The 23,358-nt window shown below is 51.0% G+C and overlaps 1 protein-coding gene across 1 annotated transcript in view; it reads right to left on the bottom strand.

Moving 5' to 3' along the window:
• The window catches only part of Tnxb (tenascin XB), a 57,518-nt gene extending 36,050 nt beyond the window's left edge, over positions 1-21,468 (bottom strand). The window contains 9 exon segments of the mRNA XM_047557697.1: positions 954-1,247; positions 2,245-2,613; positions 3,736-4,476; positions 5,201-5,464; positions 5,628-5,784; positions 10,847-10,962; positions 11,415-13,253; positions 13,594-13,983; positions 21,301-21,468. Coding sequence (XP_047413653.1) covers positions 954-1,247; positions 2,245-2,613; positions 3,736-4,476; positions 5,201-5,464; positions 5,628-5,784; positions 10,847-10,962; positions 11,415-13,253; positions 13,594-13,975 — 4,162 coding nt within the window. The 5' untranslated portion in view covers positions 13,976-13,983; positions 21,301-21,468.
• Between the last annotated feature and the right edge of the window lie 1,890 nt (positions 21,469-23,358).

Raw genomic sequence — 23,358 nt, 5'->3', positions numbered from 1 at the left:
CCAGAATCTGAACTGACCGCACCCTTTCCTGGCATCCAGGACACCACTCTCCTCCCTGGTTCTGCCCCTCCCTGACAGTCATCCCTCAGGCTCCCCTGTGAGATCCTCTTCCTCTGCTCTGAGTGTTTCCTGTCCCCAGGGTTCCACTGGCTCATCTCTCCTCCACGATGACCTCCCTCTGGCTTCTGCCCACAGACACGGATGCCCAGTCCCCTCTCCAGGCCTTCTCTCTGCTCTCTAGGCCCACCAGGGCAGCAGTGCAGTTGGGGACTGGCCACTTTCTGCTTGGGTGACCTCTCCCTCCCTGTGCTTGATTCTCCTCATCCATGAAGTGGGCATGCCTCACAGGGCTGCTGTAAGCAGTAAGTATGATCATTCACCTAGAACATCTTGAAGGCATCTGATTCAATACATGTTCAAAAGGTGTTTATGGAAGCATTCTGCCCTACACTGTTCCCTAGCTGCTGCAGGGAACAGGACTGATCCAGGAACCCAGGGTTTGCCTGAGTCTCTTTGATCTCCTTCACTTTCTACATCTACCCCACTGCCACCATCCCAGCCAGGCCACCGTGGTGTCTCACCAGCTGACTCACTCTCCAGTCAGCCTCTACAACAGTCACAGTGCTATTTGTGAGAAAAACACCTAATCATGTCACTCTCTCACTTTGCCCAAAGGTCCACTGGGGTCCTTAAATGAGGTCCATACCCCTCAGCACAGCAAAAGAGCAGTAGACCAGGTCCTTGAACTCCCCACATGCCTTGCTCTTCAGTCAGAGGAAGCAGTGACATTGATTTTCCTAGAGACCAGTCCCTCCCTCTGCCCCATACTGCTTTCCCTTTGGGATGCAGTTCAGGCCTTGCTGTCTGTATGAAGCTCCAACCCCAAGGCAGCTTCCCAGAGCATTTCACGATGGTACAGTGAGCAGGGATGGGGTGTGACTTCTCTTACTCACAGATCTTGGCTTCAGTCACCAAGGGACCATGCCTCTTCTTGTTGACCAGCCCATACAGGACAAATTTGTACTTTCGGCCAGGTTCCAGGGATGTGATGGGGGCTGAGCGCTGGGGTCCCTCCACTGGCATCACCTGGGGCCCATCTCTGTCTTTGTACTGGATCACAAAGGAGTCAAACTCCCCCTCAGGGACGGTCCAGTGCAGGAGCAGGGAGTCAGAGGTCACATCTGTCACTGTCAGCTCACCCAGGCGTGGTGGGCCTAAGGACTTCCTAGGCGTCTCTCCATCCCTGTCTGGGGTTGGGGTGGGGGCAAAAGCAGAGCATGGTCAACTCAAACCATTCCCTTATCCCCCATCTCCCTCCCTCTCCTCTGCCTGCTTTACTCCATCCTAACACTGTGTCCCTTAGAAACCTCCATCTACCTATACCTCAGCCCTCTATGACCAGCCCTCTTGGGAAGGGGATATTTCCCCCCTCCATTTCTATTCCCTCCCTTGTGACAACTTCCCCACCCCTCGCAAAGTCTTAGCTCCTCTGAACACCAGGATTTTGATGGGAGTTTCAGTTCCCCTTTGGTTCTGCCCAAAAGTTTTGAGCCACCCCACTTCACACTCCAGAATAGTGTGAAGGCTCCCCAGCCCATCTGAGCTGCTCTCTCCCCTGCCATTCCTTTCCCAGTGGTCAGCTTGACTTAGAATTGAAGTGAGAGTCAACCACAGTGTTCCCATAGAGAGGACCAAAGGGGATGTGAGAGTCAGGCACCCCAGCCCTATCTTTCACTGGTCCTGAAAACATCACCCATTTCTGAAGTCCTGATGACTGTGGAGCCCCTGCCCTCAAGGAGCCTCCAACACCAGCAGAAACTGACTGATGGAACCACAGGGTGCTGTCCACAGCAAGCCAGACTCCCAGGGAGGAGGTATCATGGGCTGAGGGCCAGAGGTCTCTCCAAGTTCACTTTGGGCAATGAACAACCAGAAAGTAGGGGGCAACACAGGGCAAAGAAAGCTGTAGGTGGTGGCCAGGAGCATAGTCTTTTCCTTGAATTCCTGTCTCACCCTCTGACTTCTTCCCTCTCACTCCACCACCCTCATCATTGTTCTAAGATCCCCTCCATCTGTCTTCCCTCTGAACCCACCAATCCTTTTTTCTCCTACTACCCAGCCCCAAACATCAATCAGCTCTTCCCTTCACTGGCTCCTGAATCCCCATTCCATCTCTGAAGTCCTGACTGTCACAGTTCCTCCCCCAATCTCAGCACATTGGTCTGAGCAGAGTCCAAGATGTACCCATAACGCCTTGGTAGGTGATGGGAACAGAGGGCCTGCCCCCAGGGGGGATCCCATGAAGTAACAGCTTGTAGGGGGCTCCAGGAGGGGGTGGGGGCATCAGAGCCTGGCGGACGTCCCCTGGCAGCAGTTCTTCATGTGCCCCGGGGCCCTCGGGCACCTGCAGGCGCAGCTGGAAGTGGGCAAAGGTGTCGGGCTGGGCAGTCCAGGTCACACGGAGGCGCCCTGTCTTGTCTCTGCCCAGCACCCTCAACTCTCCCAGCTCCTGGGGGCGCTGCTGCAGGAGAGGGGCCTCGGCCCCTTGGGTCGTCGAGGGGCCTGAGGGAGGAGGCTCATCAGTAGCCCCCAAGAGGCCCGAGGGTGAGGACCCTGGGAAGGGGCAGAGCAGGGCAAGAAAAACAGGAGAGTGGAGCATGAGAGCCAGAAAGGAATTCCCAACCTTTTATATTTCTGGGGAGCCTCCCCTTTTATACTCCTGGTCCCCCCACATCCTCCCAAAGGGTTTTCTGTCCTTCAAGCATCCCCATCTACCATCTTCCTGAGTAGACAGACTTGTGCTTAGGGCAGGTAGTAGATAGATAAAGCCTGCCATCCCACTCCCCATAAGGCTTCCATGACCTCCATATTCCTCCCCACCCACTTCCCTCTCCCCACTGGGTGGAGGTCCGGCTTCCATTAGTGCGGCAGTGAGAAGCCTGAAAGAAAGGAGGGGACTGTGGTGTTAGGGAGGAAGGATGCAAGAAGAGAGTGGGCAGAAGAAGAGAGCATGGGGGTGGACGTCCAGGTCAAGTGGCATCTGAGCCCTATGGGGGAAGAAGAGTTCCACGCCCCCACACACACCCACTGCAGCCACAGAGCACCCTCTCCCTCAGCCCAGACATGGTTCCTGTGGGAGAGACAAGCATGAAGTGAGCCAGGAAGACTGAAAACACAGCTTAAGAAGCAGTGGTTTCACCCCCACAATACACATGCTGCCTGATGGCTTTAAGGCCACCCCCAAGCAGTCCTCCAAGTGTCCCTTCATAGTCCAGGCCAAATTGTGGGAAATAACCACCGGCCACAGTCTTCAGTCACCCTCTCCACAGTAAATCAGAGTGAGAATCACTGGTTTCAACTCCACCCCACTGAGTAGGGTGGGCTCTATGGGCCATCATCCCAGATGCCCCTTTCATTACCTAGAACAGCAATCCTGGCCCCGGGTGGGAACCCAAGTGAAAACCAGGGAACCCCAAAGGTCAGGTTTCCTTGGTTTTGGGTACCCACAGGATGATAAAAGAGCCCCGGGGTGAGGGTAGCTTCCAGGGACACTGGAGGGTATGCTTTGCAGGGGTAGGGCAGGGGGGTCCCCTGGTGCCAGGGCGAGGGAGGGTCAGAAGGTAGAAGGGTGTGTGTTGGGGGGGGGGCGGCAGTCAGAGAAGTGAGGCTGCAGGCTCCAAGGCAGGTGACACTGGGACAGGAGATGGGTGGTCCCGCGGCCCCAGTCCACGCTACCTGTGGTTGTGATGAAGGCGTAGGACTTGGAGGTCTGCCCCGCCCGCACCCCGTGGACTTCCACGTGGTAGGTGGTGCCGGGCCTGAGGTCCGGTAGGCTGACAGTGCGCGTGGTGCCCGGCACCGTCAGCTCCCCGCCGGGGCCCTCTGCCGGCAGCTGGGGCCGCCAGCGCAGCACCACGCGCTCGAACTGGCCACGGAGCCCATCGAGAGACACGAGGAGCGCGCCATCAGCGGAACTGCCCAGTACCTCGGGCTTGGGGTGGCGGGGCGCGGCCAACCGGTCGACGCCTTCGGGCGAGAGGCCGTAGATGCCCTGGTTGGAGTCCCGCTTCCAGGTGCCGGGAGCGGGGCTGGCGGTGGGGCGGGGGCGACGGGGTCTCGGGGCAGGGGAGCCGGCGGGGGCGGCGGCCGCCCGACGCCGCTGCAGGTATTCATGGATGTGGCGTGCCACCGACGTATAGGTCTGGTTGGCGCGCAGGGGGTAGCCGTGAGCCCGCAGGTGGCGCTCCAGGTCCTGCACTGTGCCGCGGAAGCGGCCCAGTTCGGCGGTCAGGTTGCCCCACGCCCGCCGCGGAGGCTGAGGCAGGCTGGGCCCGGGGCGGGACTCCTCCTCCCCCTCCTCTGCTGGCTGCGAGGGCGGGGCGGGCCGAAGAGGCCGCGAGGCTGGGGCGGGACGGGGACGGGGCTTGGGGGGCGGGGCTGGGGGGCGCACCTCCGGGTAACTGTAGTGGCCTGGTGCTGCCGGGGACGAAAAAGGGGGAGGGGAGAGCAGGTCAGTGGCAGCTCCCGCACCCTGCACTCCACTCCACCGCGGCTCCTCCCACACCCCTCCCCATCAGAGCCAGAGGCCTCTTCCCTGAGCCCCAACCCCACCTGGAAAGAGAACCAGAGCCATGAGTCAGTTCCCCTCACCCTCCAAGCCCACCACTGTTGGTGCCCTAGAAAGAAAAGAGAAGCCAGCAGGCGGGGCCCTGTATCTGATGGAGAGAAAGGGGAGTGAGAAGAGAATGAGAGCTACTGCGAAGTGAGCGTTCCCCTGTCACAGGAAAAGAAAAGAAAGATCCAGGCATCTGTTAAGAAACTTTGAGGGTTAGTGGACCGAGAGACCCAACTCCTGGTGATCAGAATCCTGAAGTCAATAGGACTGCTGATTTATAATCTGCCTAATTCCAATTCCCACAATATCTGACTTTCAGCACCACTGCCTCTGTACCTAAGTTAGGATAAGAACCTCTTTTATCTGTGTGGATCAGAGAACATCTACTTTCCATAGTGTAGTTCCTTCCATAGTCTAACCTGCAGCCTTCCTATAGGACTCCAAGCACTTGTGTCCTCAGTGACCTCAGAAAAGAGCAAGGCTCCACACACCCTGCCAAATGTATTCAGAGGAAACTGTGAGCCTTAGACTTGGGCTCCTCATCTTGGAAATTAGGACCCTTCCCTAACCCCTGGCTGGCCATACCTGTGTTGGCCCTGACAGAAGCTGGGTAGCTGACTGCCCGACCCCGCTCTGCAGTGACAGTCACCACATATTCCACTCCTGGCATCAGGTCGGTAAGCAGTGTCCCATCTGCTTCGGGTGGAACTTCCAGCCGTACCCTCTGGTTGCCAGCACTGACATAGGATACCACAAATCGGTCCACCTCAGCCTGGGGACGTAGCCAGCTGAGCTCCAGTGTGGTCGGTGTCACAGCCACCACGCGGAGGTCCTGGGGACCGTCGATCACTAGTTGAGTTGGAGAGAGGGAGACTCAGGTGGGAGTCTGATTCTTCAGTCATTAGCTTTCCTTCCACCCCTTCCCTCTGCCTCCCACAGGGCAGGCCCACAGCTGTCCCTCTCAAACCCAGACTTCCACCCAGGATCCTGTCCCCACAGTTCCAGCTCTCACTGGTGGTGATGGTCTTAGAAGCAGGAGGACCCCAGCTGGTCCCTCGAAGGGCACGGACAGTGACCTGGTACTCCTGACCAGGGGCCAGTCCTCTCTGGTCATAGGCTGAGGCAGAACTGGGCACCCGAGCGGTGAATGGGGGGCTCGCCCCCTCTGTCTGTGAGAGAGAGTACCAGGTGGATCAGGGGCTGGCACTCTTGCCCCTACTGCTCAATCCCCTTATTATCTCTTCTTTTTTCCAATTCTGAACAGTGTCAGAATGGGACTGTGTGGAACTTGGCCCTTTACAAGCTGGGAGCTGGGAGGTAACAGCAAACATGCCCAGAGCCTTACTCCAGGCTAGCTGCTATTCTAGGCAATTTACAAATACAAACTCAATTCTTTTTTTAATAACTTTTTATTTATTTATTTTTATGTGGTGCTGAGGATCGAACCTAGTGCCTCACACGTGCTAGGCAAGCACTCTATCACTGAACTACAACCCCAGCCTCTCACTTAATTCATTTTTGCTGTTGTTGTTTTGGTACTGAACCCAGAGGCATTTTACCACTGAACCACATCTCTAGCCCTTTTTTTATTTTTTTCAATTTTGAGACAGGGTCTCACTAAGTTACTCAGGGTCTTACTAAGTTGCTGAGGTTGATCTCAAACTTGCAATCCTCCTGCCTTGGCCTCCCAAATTGCTGAGATTATAGGCATGTGCCACCATGCTGGCCAAACTCACTCAATTCTTGCAACAGCTCTATGAGCTAGGTGCTCAGTCCCATTTTACAGATGAGGAAACTGAGAAGGATCAGTATCTTATCACCCACATCAAGATAGTGGCAAAGACTTAAGCCCAGGCAGTATGACCCCAGGTTCCCCTTTCATGGGCTCTCCTTGTTCATCTACCAGAATCTCACCTGATACTCCTGCTGGCTTTCCCCAGGCAACCCCAACTACCTGGGTAGGAGGAGGCTTCTCCTACGCTTGTTCCTTTCAGAACAGATGAAGTAGATCCAGGATTCCCTCCTTTGAGTCTAACTTCCTCCTTAAAGTGTCTGTTCAGTCTGAACTTCGCAGCAGATGCCTACCCTGACTTTGTAATTTTTTGGTTGTGATCTGCATCATGATACTTCTTTTTAGGGACTTTTCAGCAGGCTTCTAGACCCCCTTACAACAAGGCCTATTTGCCCAAAGTTCCATAAATGTTTTTCTTTCTTTTTTGGTAACAGGAGCACATAACCACTGAACCACATCCCCAACCCATTTTTTATTTTTAAGTTTGAGACAGGATCTTACTAAATTGCTTAGGACCTCACTAAGTTGCTGGAGCTGGCTTTGAATTTGTGACCCTCCTGCCTCAGCCTCCCAAGCATCTGGGATTACAGGTGTGGGTACCATAACTGGCTCACAAGTGTTTCTTCATTGCTGATTTCGAACCTGAAATCATGCTTGGTTATGGAGACACAAAAATACAGTTTCTATCCTTGGGTAGCTCATATTCTAGTAGCTACACATAAATCTCCATACGAATCTCTTTGTATAGTAAATGAGTTTGAGAAAACAACCCTCCTCTGAGTGCACATTTAAGGTGGTGTGATCGTATGTGGTGGCCCACAGGAAATTTGGGCTGCTGCTCTAGGCAGGGTCTTCAGAGTGCCAGTCTCTGGGGAGGCAGGAGGAGCTGGACATCTGTGAGCATTCTAACAGCCCTGCATTTCACTGGGTTATCCAGCTAGGACAGCCGCTGAGGACACTCTGTTCTGCTTAGCTATGTTGGCTGTGATGGGGATGCCTCCATTCAGCCAAGTAGGATTGGAAATTTCTAAAGGTACTCTCCTAAACCAAGAGACTTGTGGGGAAATCAACATAGTAAATACCAAAGTATAAAACCAGATGAGAAGGCCACGTAGGGATTTCTGGGTTGACGATGAAATAAAGCTTTGTCAGAGTTTTCTGGATTGAAAAGCTTTCCTGGACACACAAGATCCCTGTCTCTCTCCTACTCAGCCTACTCTAGGATACCCCAGGCTAGGAAACTTTGGGTTGGCCCTCACTCAATACCTGTGATGTCCTCCCCGTTCCCAGAACCCACTTTCCCTTTACTCCCACCCCTACTCTCTCTTGTCTCTGTCTCTTTTATTCTTTCTTTCTTTCCCTCTCCCTTTCCCTCCCTCCCCCACCTATCACACACACACATACACACTTGGGTGCTCCCTGATTAAGTCTGGTTCTTTCATTAAGGCAAGCCCATTCCCAGAGTTTTCCTTCACTCTGTGGAACAATCTGTATGTATTCTGTAGATACTATTTGGTTCCTCCTGAGATTCATTTGGGAACAGTCTCCTGCAAGTTCCACTGTCAGTCTAACCTGTGTGTCCCAGCACCATCTTGTTGGTTGGAGGCAGGCTCTCTAGCCAGATTCTGGCGGCTGACTCTGCCCCTTGGTAAAACTTGGTTCCCTCATCAATAATTCTTGGTGAATTTTTAACTTTATTCTCAATATCAACTTGTGGCCCCAGATGGAGGACTCCATCTTGATTGGTCCCTGGAGCTTACCTCACTCTCTTATCCCTAATCAGACAATACCCAAACAAAAACTCTTGTGTGTGCAGTCTTGTGTTCCAGCCAACACTTGGCCAAGCCTGTTTCCAGACTGTAAAATACACCCAAACCAGGAATACCTGAACCTCTTTCTGATGCAGGGATTGCCTCCCTCAGGAAGCCACGCTTTCTCTCACACTTATATAAGAGCCAACATTTTGGAAAATAGCAACATTTCGTGAGGAGTGATCCCCAAGCTTGAGGCCATCAGAATTACCTGGGGGACTTGTTACAACCTAGGTTACTGAGCTCCATCTGCAGACCTTTTGGTGCAGGAGATCTGGGTAGAGTCTGATATACCATGTCCAGCTCCCAGGTGATGCTGATGTTGAAGTACAGGGAGCACTGAACACAACTTTGAGGCCCACTGAGTCAGAATAACAATGCCACAAATGCAAGGAGAGGAGGGACCTTCCTCTTCCATGTTCTGAAAATAATCCCAATAACTAGGTGTGCCCTGTGGCCAGGAATAGCAGAGTTTGGGTTTTGAGAGAGAAGTACTTCCAGAAAGAGGGAGGGGATGAGGTAGAGACAGACTTCAAGAAAAATGGCAGAGGTCAGAGGACAGTGAGCTACTGAACATATCCCATGCCAACAGAAATGGACAGAGAGTAGTGGCCAAAACAGAAGACTCAAGAGCAGAGGTCAGCTACACAGAGTGAGGACTGGGAGCACAGGCTGGTGTGGAATCCAAGAGGGGTGTTTAGGGACCAATTAACAGGAACTTCTTTCACACCCAGGCTCACAAGGGATCCATAATATGACAAAGTTCCATATGCAGAGCACAGTGGATGAACTGAGATCAGGACCAAGCCTGGAGCAGGCAAGTCCAGCATCCTGTCTCAGAGTAAGGGGAAAAGTTAGGGCTTTGGCTGGCAAGCTGCACTCCCTGACAACACCCAAAGAGAATCTGTATTTATTCAGAGCAGGAGACAACGCTCTCTGAAAGCTTCTCTTATCTCGTATGTTTATTTTAATTCTTCTTTCTCTGAAGTTTCTTAGGAAAATTCCTTCTAAAAGTCCCACCCTCTTTGGATTAGAGCTATGTAAATAATATACACATAGATGAAGAGAGTGGGAGAAACACTTTAAAATGTTAGCAGTGCTTGTTTTAGTGTGAAGCAGCCAAGAATTATTTGTTTTTCTTTTCTCTAGCTGCCAAGTTCTTGTCTTGTGATTAAATTATTTTTATCACAAATTTTTTTAAACAGAAGAGAAAACCCAAGCTACCTTGGTTGTACCACAAAGTAGGGATTTCTGCCTCTTCTTTGTCCTGAGAGTGAGAAGAAATAGGACATGGTGGGGACATAATGAGACCAGGCGAAGTGGGGCAAGGATGACAGCTAATATCTCTGAGCTATCCCTTCTGTCCTAGTGCCTTCCCAGGCTTTAGGCCTGGAGAGTTACTTATTTTTCCAGAGTCCTGTTTAAGCTGATAGAGGGTGACATGGCACATCCCTTGTGGCATTTGGGGATGATGCAGGAAAACATGAGTTGGATGCTAGAAATGTCAGATGATTTAGAGCTGGGAAACAGCCAAATCCTAAAAGCTCAATTCACAGAAAGGGAGGGCCCTTATATGAGGCCACAGGCTTTGTCCCTGTTGTGCTCCCCAAATGTTTTAAGAGCAAGTTGGAGGGAGGCAGAGAAAGAATGCTTTGCAATGTGCTGGCGTCATGGAGGTGAAAGAACAAGTTCACAGACTCAAAATTATTACAACAGCCTAGACAGCTTGGCCTAAACTAAAAAAGATAACATTGAACAGAGTCAAAGGCAAAGACCTATATTTAGACTAAAAAGTGTATGCAGTTGAATGTTGTCTTCTTTCCTTCCTTCCTTCCTTCCTTCCTTCCCTCCCTCCTCACTTCTTCCTTTTTTATTTTTTCCTTGCTTATCTGTATTTTATACATTTAATGCATTTGGCCAATATGACTTTTACAATTAAAAGACTCTTAAAAGAATTATGATCAAAACTGCTGACAGTATTGTGACTACAAGTTAATATATGCCAACTCTGAGAAAAGTACCAGCGTATCCAGAGTTAGCCAATGGGTTCCTCTCTGATGCCCTTTTTGGGGAACACACACAAAAAGTGGGAGGCATAGGAAGGTAATGAATTCTGAGAACAAAACCTTAGGGGGATGGGGTGAAGAAACTGAAGGGTTTTGCTGGGAAGAATAAAATATGATATGATGGCTGATGTTGCCAAATATCTGAAGGCCTGTGGCATAGGACACAGAGAAAGCAAAAAATATTACAGCAGCTGGTGAATGCTCAACTGGCCAATGGATGGGCAGTGGAATTTGGGCAGATTTAGATTCACCAACAAAATGAACTGACTAGCCATGATGGACAACAGTGGACTGTAGCCTCAGGAAGTACTGAGCTCACTATCACTAGAAGTGTTCCAGCTGCACTATACCAAAGCTTGCTGGAGATGTTGCAGAGGTCGCCATGACTGATATAGGGCAGGATAAGAAGGACTTTACAGCAGCTTCAGGAACCCAGCCATCTGGATTTAACCCCTGATTACATGGTACTTTCTACATGAGACGAGGACCCCTCCCTCCATTGCCATACATACTGCCAGTGCCACTCAATCAGCTCACTCCTGGAGCTTGGCCCCCCTCTCACCGTGGGGATGAACTGAATTTCATAGGCATCCACAGAGCCAGGAGCCCGAGTCCATTCTGTCCGAACTGTCGTCTCCTCCAGGAGGTGCATCCTCATGTTTTCAATGGCTGGCACCTCTGCCCAGGAGAAGAGGGTGGAAAAGCTCGTTAGCCCAAGGCAGCCACCCCCACCTCTACCATCACAACCCCTCTTAGTCAGGGTCACACCAAGAGGCCCATCTGAGCTCCCCCTGCTCTCTGCAGGTGGAGAAAAGCTGGTAGAGGCTAGAGCAGGGCCTGGGTCTCCCTCATCTTCCCATCTCCAGGAACACAGAATCTCTCTACAAGCAGCCAAAGGGGACCCCAACCTGCTCCTCAGATCTGAAGCCCAGTCCTACCTGCTGATATGCCCCCCATAGTTCTGCTTCCCTGCTGTACTCTGGTTTCTCTGACTCCCACCCCTCAAACCCATATACCATCTCCCTCCAGGTCCTGCCCCCCCTAGGCTTCAGGCTAAGGTTTCTGAGATGGCTCTTGTTCCCAGAATCCCAGTCCTTGCCCAAACATATTGGAGAAGACTGCACACTTACCTTCCCCACAGTCCTCCCCAGCATAGCCATCTTGGCAGAAGCAGCTACCCTGGCGACACTCTCCGCGGCCACGACAGTCCCCAGGGCATGTTTGGATAGCGCAGTCAGGGCCTCGGAAGCCCTCAACGCACACACATTGACCGGCGCGGCACAGTTCCCTGGGCCCGCAGCCTCCTGGGCAGGCGCTGGCGGGTGGTTCTTCCTGCCCACAATCCTCGCCACCATAGCCTGTGTGGCATATGCACACTCCCTGAACACAGCGCCCACGACCCCGACAGTCGGCCGGGCAGGTGCGAGTGGCACACACCGGGCCGGTGTAGCCTGGGTCGCACACGCAGCGTCCGTCTTCACAGCGACCGCGTCCGTGGCAATTGGAGGGGCAGGTGCGGATGCTGCAGTCCTCGCCTGCGTAACCCTCCCAGCAGGTGCACACACCGTCCTGGCACACGCCATGCTGGCTGCAGTCTCGTGGGCACCGCCTTACCCCGCAGTCCTCGCCGGAGTAGCCTTCGTCACACACGCAGCGCCCGTCCAGGCACTGGCCGCGGCCTCGACAGCCCCCGGGGCAGCTGCGCGTATTGCAGTCCTCGCCCAAGTAACCCGCATCGCACACGCACACGCCATCCTCGCAGCGGCCATGTCCGCGGCAGTCTCCAGGACACCGACGGCTTCCGCAGTCCTCGCCAGTAAAACCTGGGTTGCACACACAGCGGCCGTCCACGCAGCGCCCACGCCCGCGACAGTCGCCAGGACAGGCACGTGTGCCACAGTCTCGGCCTGTGTACCCGGGCCAACACACGCAACGGCCACTCTCGCAGCGGCCCCGGCCACGACAGTCCCCAGGACAGCTGCGCACACCGCAATCCTCACCGCTGTAACCTGTGTTGCACACACACACACCGTTCTCGCAGCGCCCACGGCCTCTACAGTCGCGGGGACAGGCGCGGGAGCTACAATCAGGCCCAGTATACCCCGGCCAGCACACGCAGCGGCCGTCCTCGCAGCGGCCCCTTTGGTTGCAGTCGCCAGGGCAGCTACGCACGCCGCAATCGTCCCCGCTGTAGCCTGGGTCGCAGATGCATTCGCCGTCCTCACAGCGCCCGCGCCCCCGGCAGTCGCGAGGACAAGTCCGCGTGCTACAGTCCTCACCTGCGTACCCCGGCCAGCATACGCAGCGGCCGTCCACACAGCGCCCTCCCTCGCCACAGTCCCAGGGGCAGCTCCGCACCCCGCAGTCTTCTCCAGTGTAGCCAGGGTCACAGACGCAGCGTCCGTCCTCACAACGCCCCCTCTGGCTGCAGCCCCGAGGGCAGCTCCTAACCCCACAGTCCTCACCAGAGTAGCCGGGATTGCAAACACAGCGCCCGTTCTCACAACGTCCTCTCTGGTTGCAACCACGAGGGCAGCTTCTCACGCTACAGTCTTCACCAGTGTAACCTGGGTCGCACACACAGCGTCCGTCCTCGCAGCGTCCTCTCTGGCTGCAGCTCCGAGGGCAGGAGCGCTGGCCACAGTCGGGGCCTGAGAAGCCTGCCCTGCAGACGCATACACCCTGAACGCAGCGCCCTCGGCCTTGGCAATCCCCTGGGCAAGAAGGCCAACCACAACTTGGGCCGGTGTAGCCAGGGAAGCACACGCATCGACCTCGGACACAACGACCCTGATCGTTGCAGTCGTCGGGACAAGACCCCGAGGCTGCAGGAGGGGAAGAGGGAGACATTCCAGACTCTGTGGGGTCGGAGCAGGTGGGTCCACCCCAGCCTGGCTCGCAGGAACAGGCACAGCGACTCAGGTCAAACACACCATGGAGGCTGCAAAGGCTACGCACATCTGTCTGGCCTAAAGTGGGAAGGAGAGACAGGCCTCAGTCTCTGCGGAAGAGAGACTGAGCCCACATAGTGCTCCTGTGGGTAGGCCCCTCCAGAAGGGCCAGCCTCATTTCATAAGGCCAACTTAGTTTCCAGTTGTTTAATGACCTTAGGCAAATGCTTGGGTTGACATCTAGCCCAGCTGCATTCTCCAAGTGTGCCCTGGGCTACACGCACCCCTCCTGACAGCAAGGAAGGGGTGCCTTTTTCTAATTCATCCCAAGATTCTTTATGGACTAGTGATGCCACCCCACCCTAACCCTCTTCTCCACCTTCCTCTTCTGTGCCCCCTCCTGTAATGACCTGCTCACCTGTGCCGGCCTGGGCAGCAGCAGGACAACATCCCCCAGTGCACTGTTCCTTGAGCCCCTTCACCAACTCTTCCAGGATCTCCAGCCGTATTCTCAGAGCCTGTACCTCTGAGGCAGGGACAGGGGGCTCAGTGCCCGGGGGACAGCCACAGCCCGCAGAAGGGGGCAGATTAATGCGGTGGGTAAACACCACTTGCTTTTCCCCTCCTTCCACAGTATGCTCGTAAAGTTGAGAAGAGGGGCTCCCTCCCCCTGGTTGGGGAGGGGGCCGTGGGGCTGGGAGTGTGACATTGGATCGTGGAGAGAAGGGGCCTGCACTGGCTGTGCCCAGCAGTACCAGGAAGGTCAGAATGGAGGTTAAGGGACATTGGGCTGGCATCATTCAGGAGGCTGCAGGGAGAGAGGGCAAGTATGAGAGCAGCTTCAAAAGGAAGGAGACGAAATACATCCCTCTTCTTCCCCAACACACCAACAGTCCCACCACTCATAACTAATCTACCAAACTCACACATTTGTGAAAATTCACATTAAGCCCAACCCTAAAGGACACTCTCCTGGGCATATCTGGTCTCTACCACTCTTTGTGATGTCATTTGGTTACCTTGCTCCCCTTTAAAAAACTGTTCTCCCTCCACACATACAGTGGTCTTTTATTTGTCCCACAAATGCTACAAGCTTATAATATAGCCTAAGGGCTTTGGACTGTAACTTCCCTCTGTCTAGGATGCTCTTCACTCAGTTTTGTTTTGGTTTTATTTTTGCCACTGAGCTATATCCCCAGCTTTCACTTAAAGGCTGGCCACTTCTAGTTTAAATCTTAATTTATGTGTCGTTGACCTTGAGAGTCCTTCCTTATGCTGGGTCAGAGCAGTCTTCCATGACTCTTTATCACAGTGGTCTGTTTATGTTCCTCATGGCATTTTCTGCTGCCTTGTTCTCTTACTTGTTCTTTTGTCTTTTTCCCACAACTGTAATGGGAGCCCTTTTGGAACAGGGATATCGACTGTCCTGGCACTGCTGTATCTCTGTGCCTAGCAAATTCATGTATTGGGTAAATGTGCCACTCAACACGCTGAATGAAATTAGCAGATTAGTATCTAGGGCTGATCCTTCAGCACTGGGATCCCAGCTCCTATTGTCTTCTCAGAATCCTTAAGGTATAGGTTATTTTCCCCTTTCATTCTCAATTAGATCTTTTCCATCAGTTGTTGTTGTTTTTGTTATTTTTTAAATGAACTCATATATCTCCCATTTAAAATAAGCCTCTTCCTCAGGACTTAGATTATCAAATGCCAAGACTTATTATAAAGATGCAAGGATAGACACATGGACCAGAAAAGGAGCCAGAAAAAGGCCCAAGCACACATGGTCACCTGATTAATGACAAAAATACCCCTGCAATTAAAAGGAAAAAGGGGATTGGGGGTGTAGTTCAGTGGTGGAACACTTGCCTAGTATGTATGAGGCTGTGGGTTTGATTTCTAGTCCTGGAAAGAAAGGAAGGAAGGAAGGAAAGAAATAATGGTCTTTTTAATGAATAAATGATGGTCTTTTTAATGAATGGTGCTGAGACAATTGAAGATTCACACAGAAAAAATCAATCTCCACTTTATATCCATATTTAGAGGCTAAAGTGAGATGGATTGTGGACTTAAATATGAAACAATACCTTCTAGAAGAAAAAATAGGGGAAAACCCTTTATGACTTTGGAGTAAGCTAAGATTTCTTAAATGGGACACACACAAAACCTAACCATAAAAGAAGGCAAGCCACAGAGTGGGATAAAATTGATCTCTCTCTCTCTCTCTCTCTCTCTCTCTCTCTCTCTCTCACACACACACACACACACCACACACACACACATACACACACACACACTTAAAATAATAAAGAATCACATCATCAAACACACACACACACACAAGACCAACAAAGAACAGGAAGACCAATTTTTTTAAATGGCAAAAGACTTAAATAGGTACTCCAGAAAATAATGTATCCAAAAGGCCAATAAACATGAAAAGGTGTACATCACTAGATACCAAGAAAAATACAAATTCAAACCACAATGAGATACCACTAAATAGCCACCAGAATGGCTAAACTTAAAGAGACTATTGTTTGATATTGGCAAGAATACGAAGCAACTGAAATTCTCATGTGTTGCAAGCAGAGTATAGATTAGTGTGAGCACTTGGGAAAACTGGTAGTACCTACTAAAGCACATAGCCACCAAGAGAGTAGTGCATCTCTGTTATCCCAGAGACTTAGGAGGTTGAGGCAGGAGGATATCAAATTCAAGAACAACCTTCACAACTGAGGGAGACCCTGCCTCAAAATTAAAAAAAAAAAAAATTAAAGAGCTGGGGTGTAACTCGGTGACAGAGGACCCTGAGTTCAATCCCCAGTGACACAAAAAAAGATTGGAAGGAAGGAAGGAAGGAAGGAAAAGAAAAAGAGATTATAATAATTGAGTTGTTCATTTAACATTTGTGCATTTCACTGTCTGAAGATTAAACACTAAAATAAAAATTTAAAAATTATTCCTGATATTACACCCCGCCAGCCACCACCACACATTTTCTGCACCTAGTTCATGGTCAGAGTTGTTAAAATATTTATCTGCACTTGTCTCCATTTTCCCATATCCCATGCATGCCTCAATCCACTCTGGCTTCTTCAATCCCTTTAACCAACCAAACAACTCTCCCGAGGTAGCCCAATGATCTTGGTATCACAAAGTCTAAGGGACATTTGTCTTTATCTTATTTGGCCTCTTTCAAATCAAATATAGTTGATCACATGTCCCATTTAAAAACATCTTATGTCTAAAATGTATAGTATGGTATACACTGTTCCCTCTACATGGACTCCTCTTTCCTTCTCTCTTGGCTTCCTGATCCTTCAAGTTTCAGCCCCACATCATTTCCTCAGGAAAGCCTTTTTGAACAAGTCAGGTCTCCCTATCATGTGATATCACAGTACTATATAATTCCCACTTGTTGCATTTATAAGAATTTGTGATTACATACAAATAGGTATCTGATGGGATTTTTAAAATTACTTTCATGCCTATTCTCAATCTGCCCATTAGACCATAAGGTCTATGGGGCAGGCATGGCACCTGTTCCCCTCACCTTGGCTGCTTTATCCTTGCACCTAGCAATAACAGGTGCTCAATAAATATGTATTCACCATAGGAATGAGTGAAAAGTCCAATTTAAGTCCAGGACTAGCATTAAGGCTGGAGTCAAGAACAGGACCAAGGTCAGGGCTAGGACCACGGACAGTGTCTGGAACTAGAAGTTGGTTAGAAAGCAGTAGCCAGGGTAGATGAATCAGAGACTAGACTTGGGTAGATCCTGGAAGGACCAGATGGTACAAGCACTTTAGAAAACTGGCTGAATTTACTTGATTTAGTAAAACTGAACATATGCAAACCCCATGACCCTGCAATGCCACTTCTAGGAATACAACCAGCATAGCACTACTACCCATAATAGTTTCAAACTGGGAGCTACACAAATGTTTCACATCAGCAGAATGGATTAAATAATTATGATTTATTCTTACAGTAGAATAAAATAAGCAATGATAAGGAACTAAATGCAATAATGTAGATGAATCTTACTGAGCTTGAGCAAAAGAAGCCAGACACATAAGAGAATATGCTGGATAATTCTTTTAAATTAAGTTCAAGAAGAGAGGATCGTAATCTGTAGTGTTCTAGTCAAAAGGGTGGTGCTCATGGTGGAATAGTGACCAGATGGGACTTGGTGGGAAAATTCTGGGGTTCTGAGAATTAATTAATTAATGGTATTGGGTTTGAACCCAGGGCCTAGTGCATACTAGGCAAATGCTTTACCACTGAGCTATACTACCAGATACTTTAAAAAAAAATGTGTCCGTGTGTGTGTGTGTGTGTGTGTGTGTGTGTATAAAATACAGTGCTAGGCAAATCTCTAGGATATATAAAGAACTCAAAAAAGAATCAACAGAAAAAAAAAACCCAATCAATAAATAGGCTAAGAAACTGAATGACTACTTCACAGAAGAATACAATTGATCAACAAACATATGAAAAAGTGCTCATCATCCCTTGCAATTAGAGAAATGCAAATCAAAACTACCCTAAGATTTCATCTCACTCCAAGCAGAATGGCAATTATCAAGAATACAAGCAAAAATAAGTGTTGGCAAGGATGTGGGGAAAAAGGTACATTAGTACATTATTGGTAGGACTGCAGATTGGTACAACCTCTTTGGACAGCAGTATGGAGATTCCTCAGAAAATGGAATGGAGCCACCATTTGACCCAGCTATCCCACTCCTTGGTTTATACCCCAAGGACTTAAAATCAACATACTACAGTGATGTAGCCACATCAATGTTTATAGCAGCTTAATTCACAATAGCTAAACTATGGAACTAACCTAGATGCCCTTCAACAGATGAATGGATAAAGAAAATGTGATACATATACACAATGGAATATTATTCAGCCTTAAAGCAGAATGAGATTATGGCATTTGCAGATAAATGGATGGAGTTGGAGAATATCATGCTAAGTGAAACAAGCCAATCCCAGAAAACCAAAGGCCAAATGTTTTCTCTGATGAGCAGATGTTGATCCATAGTGGGGGGTGGGTAGGGAGGAATGAAGGAACTTTGGATTATCCAGAGGGGAGTGAGGGAAGGGGAGGTGTGGTGGGGATGAGAAGGATGGTTATTACCCTATATACATGTATACAAAATATTTTTTAATAAAAAAAATAAATTGAAAAAAATATGTAAATAAATAAAATACAGTGCTAGGAATTCAAACCCAGGGAGATCTTATTTCTTAATCTGGATGCTGGTTATTCCATTGTGTGTGTGGGATTCACTGTAGCAAGTGCTGGGACAAAAAGGAGGTAAGGGTTTGAGAGGCAAGGAAGGAGGGAGGGCTCTGGAGAATGAGCAAGTACAGAGGGGTGGGTCAGGCTTCAGTTCAGGTGAAAGTTGAGGAGTAATGTTGGCAGGTGCCAGCTCTTCTAGCCTAGAGAGGCTGGAGAGAGCAGGAGGGCAGAGTAGGCAGTGGACATACTAACCAGTGAGGGGAGGTGTCACTGCTGAAGAGGGAAGGGACTGACCCTCTTTCCTCAGTTCACATATTTCCTGCCTTCCTCTGGGTCAGAGAAAAATGAGTTTTCAGGGCTACCAGCCATCACGGTGCCCCAACAGCCAACAAGACGCAGAGGGGAACTGGACAACAGAGACAGTGTTTCCACAAGGAAACCCATCTCAGAAAACCCAGGCAGACAGACCTAAATGTAGAGAGCTGCCCTTTCCTGTGCCCCAGCCCTCCTCAGGTAGAGAGGTAGCCTTGGGTATCAGGTGGGTTCTGGCTTAAACTACCTAAGGCTGTGCAAAGCATCCGCACACCAGCTATGATGGTGCATGTACAAATACGTGACACAAATAAAGATATTCACACATGTTCATCCACAAATACAAATATGAATGTATCTATGCGTGAATACTCACATCCACCCATAAAGCCTGCATCTGTGCAGACACATGTACACAAGTACACACCATTCTCTCTTTCTCACACACACACACACACACACACACACACACACACACACACAACCTTTCCTCTACCTAGCCATTGGTTGATATCTGGGAAAGCTGATTTCTTGCTGGCTCAGAGGGCAGCTGTGTACATGAGCTGGAGAGAAGGGAACCGAACTCCTAGGAGGTCCTTCCAAAGTGGGAAGCAGAGAATACGTGGTCCCTCCTGTATTCACCCACACTGCTGGAGACCTCTGGGAATTCTCCAGTCCCTTGCCCACCTCCAACCCCCACTGATTCAGCCTCTTTCCCCGAGTTCTAGGGGCTTGGAAGGGAGTCTCTGTAGCAGGAAACCCGTTGACTTCTCTGGAAAGCTGGTCTAGAAGAGAGGTGCAACCCCCACAGACCATCCCCAGAGCCTCCTTCCCAGTTCCCTCCCCTCCCCTGCCATCACCACCTCTCTAGCTCCTCACCCCTAATTCTTGAAAAAATTTGACCATTCTCTCAGCATTGGGCAAGCAAAGAATTTGGGTCTCTCTTATGTCTCCCCTCTGCTTCTCCCAAGTGTGGCTGGTGGGGGAAAGTGGCCTCACCCTCTTGGCATTCTCCCCACAATTGGAGGATTGGTGGGGTGGGGGCATCTTCCCAAACTGTGACTCAGTGTCCCAGGTATTCAGTTTTGTGGCCAACTTTGACGCTTTGCTCATCAGGGACGCTAGGATCCATGGGGTATAGAGGGGGTGGGCTTCTATGAGGGATGTGTAAGAGACTGGGGGTTTCCGATCCCACCCTAATGCCTCCCTCTGCTCCTCCTGTCACACCCCCAGCTGAATCTGGCAAAGAGGGGTAAAGGTGGAAGGAGTCTAAGAGTGAAAAAAGAGGAAAGGAGCATAGGCGCATCAGATATTGGGTAAGAAACAGGTGGGAAGAGGGTACTGTAAGGGAGTTTTAGGGGATCTATCTGCCCCTTATTCTATGGAGTCAGCTGATGGGCCGGCCTTGAGAATGGAAAAACTAGGACAAAAGGATTTCCGGACCCCTAGTGGGAAAGGTCAGGAGGACAGTGACAGACAGGAAGGCAGTTCTGGTTCTGCTTGAGTGGCCAGGATTTAAGCGGAAGGAAGTTTGAGAAATTGAGGTGCTGGATCCCCAGGGACTGGAGACAAGCCAGGGCAAAAGGGGAGGGGGCTGGAGGTCCGGGAAGTGAAGCAGAGGCGGGGCAGACGACAGCTGCAGTGTTTCCTAGTTGCTTCCCAGTAGTTCCCCTCAGTTCCGCTTCCAGTTGTTTCTAAGCCATTAAATTCTTTCCAGGCGAGATAAGAGGCCCGCCCGCCCCACCCAGGGTGTGTCACGTGTATTAGGGGGTGAGTGGGAAGGTTCAGATGGACTGAGCAAAGGGAGACTAGAAGGGGACGGACAGAGTGAAGACAGAGTCCCGTGCCCCTCTGGGGACATCACTCAGCCATTGCAGCCCCGCTGAACTGTGAGTCATGGGTGCAGCGCTCCCGGCCAAGAACAAGCTTCAGGATCATCTCTGCAGGCTTTGTGCCCTTCCCAGATCTGAGGGTCCTCACTCTGCCCCATTTTAGCATTTCTTAAAGGCTTAAGAATCCCCAGGGCTCCCTTCCAGGTTGTGTAACTTCTATGCTGTCACCTGGGGAATCCCCATCGGGATGCTCAAAGAAGCTCCCTCTGGGCACCTCCGGGTCTGGCTCAGCCACTCCAGTCCCAGCAGTTGAGATTTCACCCGCACTTTCCTCCCGAGGTTCAGCTGGCCACCACCTCAGCCTAGTCTTGTCTTCCCCACAGCCTCAGCACCTCGCTGATACTCACCTTCATTGTGGGTGCTACTCCCTGAGTCCCTTGGTTTGTTCCCAACCCCCTTCAAGTGCCTGTATGAGAACCATCCAAACTCTGGCACTCCCCCATCTCCCCACACTCACACTGTCCCACCCTCTAGACATACGCTCCATGAGCAGTCCGATTCCAGTGGATGCTCATATTCCTTCTGTCCTGTACAAAAGTCCCTGCCCTAGGAGGCACTCCTGAGAGTTCTCCTGCCACACCTTTGCTGGGGTGTGTGAGGTAGATAGGAGAGAAATCCCTATCTATACTCCTCATCCGTGTCTCCCTAGAGCTCTTTTCCTTACCTGGGAGGCTGCTCTGCCTCTGCACCTGCTCTGTCTCCAATCCTCGGGAGGAGGTATCTCAGAGCAGGGCAGTGTGGGCTCTCTTTGGCAGCCCTGGACTCCCTGGAAGTCCCCCTCACTTGTCCCCTGCAGCAGAGGCTCACGGAGCCAGGACCAGGACTGACTGTCGATCTGGGCAGCGACAGAGAGAAGGAGGGAGCCTGCAGTGAGCAGGGGGAGGAGAAGGGGAGGACCAGCATGAGGTCAGGGAGGGGAGCGGAGATAGGGCAGGTCTTCCCACCCCTCCCAGACGCCACCCCTCCTGTCCTCCTGCCATCATCCTGGCCCCCTCCCTACCCAGGACCACAGAGTCCCACCATACCCTTGTCTCAACTTCCCACGTCTTTTCCCCATCCCATTTTAAACTCCTCCCCACCCTAAGTTTTGCCCAACCTGACATTCCCTATTCCTCCTGCTAGATCTTTATTCCCCACCATTTCCTCACCTGTGGCCCCTTTTCTCGGACCCATTTTCTTCTCGCTGCCAACACTGTTCCTCATGGCCAGCCCTTCTCCCGCTCCTTCCCCAAGTTCCTTTTCCATCTCTTCCCAGATGCTGCTCCAATTTGGATCTCACCCCATCTGTTGCTAGCACAGGCTCCTTCATCCCAACTACTCTCCGCTGGCCATGCAGGGTAGGGAGCAGATGTAGGAGCAGGAGACAGGAGGCAACCTCCCCTTCAACTCTAAAACCTCTGCAATGTGAGACCATGCCTGGGGGTCCACATCCACCCCACCCACCACCACTGCTACTACCTGTTCCCTCTTCCCCTCCTATTTTCTGTACTTACACTGATACTGAGCTGCCTTTCTGTCTGCTCTGCCCAGTCCCTCTCCTGTTCTCAACTTGAGATCACTACCTTTTTCATTTTCCTACCTCAGCAAATTCCTAGAGAAACGGTGGGTGAGATGGGCACTGACCAGGCTTGAGAAGAAGCAGGGGTGGAGGGAAGGAAAACCTGAAGTTTAGGAGGAAGGTAATGGGATGAAGAAAAGAGTTAGAGGCATGAGGCACGTATGGGTAATATTGTGGAAGTGGAGAGGTGATGTTGGGGAAAGCAGAAGGGAAGGGGACTAATGTCTGGGGAGCAAGGTAAGGAGAGAACTAGGGGCTGGAGGAAAAGGGCATGTTGGTCTCAGGCAGAGACAGAAAGACTGACAGCCAGAGGATCAAGCAGACACACCCCACATTAAGTCTGTAGGGTGTTTCTCTGGTCTCATTTTTCCAAGTGCTGCCCTGACAAGGGGCTAAAAATGGGGTTTCTGTCACAGATGAGAACTATCCAAGCTGAGGAAGAACTCAACCCAGGCCCCACACTGAGGATGGACTCCTCTCTACCCGACTGCAAACCTCACCATCAACGTGTATCTTGGCCAAGTAATGGGTGATAATGACTTAGTGTCAGCATGTGTTCAGTGTCACATGTGAATTGAGGCACAGGTGTCTGCACCTCAGGTCAGAGCTTCAGCCACAGATGTGCCGGGTGCCTGGGTCTGGGTATGCTGGCACAGCATGTGGCTGTGGCCTCTGCCCTCTCAGCTCTGTGTGGCTGAGAGCAGAAGCACACATGAGCTCTCGCATGCGTGTCCCCGTGTATGTCCTTGTGCCTGGGTGTGTGCGGCTGTTTTTTTCCTGGCTTTGATGGGAAGGATGAAGTCAGCATCTTGGATAGAGCTGGACTAAGCTTCCTTCCTCTGTCTTGGCCTGAACCCCCAGAGCCATGAGTAGGTACCAGCTTCTCCCAGATCACCCAGCAGTGAGGAGGACAGATCAAAGGCAAGGGTCTTGAAATAGCACCACATGGAGAAAGCAGATTGTAGAGTATGGATTTTCTCTTGACACTCTCCAATTTCAGATATGTTCTATGGTTATAGCCATTCCCCCAACCCCTAGGCCCTGTCTTTAGTATTTAGGAAGTATGGTTATTTAGTCCAGAGAGTGGTCAGGAGACTCTGGAGAGAAGCAAAAGCCATGTCCCTAGGGTGTTTTGGAAGCCCATCTTTGGGGACCAGACACGGG

The sequence above is a fragment of the Sciurus carolinensis genome, chromosome 7 (assembly GCF_902686445.1).
Source record: "Sciurus carolinensis chromosome 7, mSciCar1.2, whole genome shotgun sequence".
Lineage (NCBI taxonomy): Eukaryota > Metazoa > Chordata > Mammalia > Rodentia > Sciuridae > Sciurus > Sciurus carolinensis.
The sequence above is the reverse complement of the archived record's forward strand: the minus strand, read 5'-3'. Positions and strand labels throughout refer to the sequence as shown.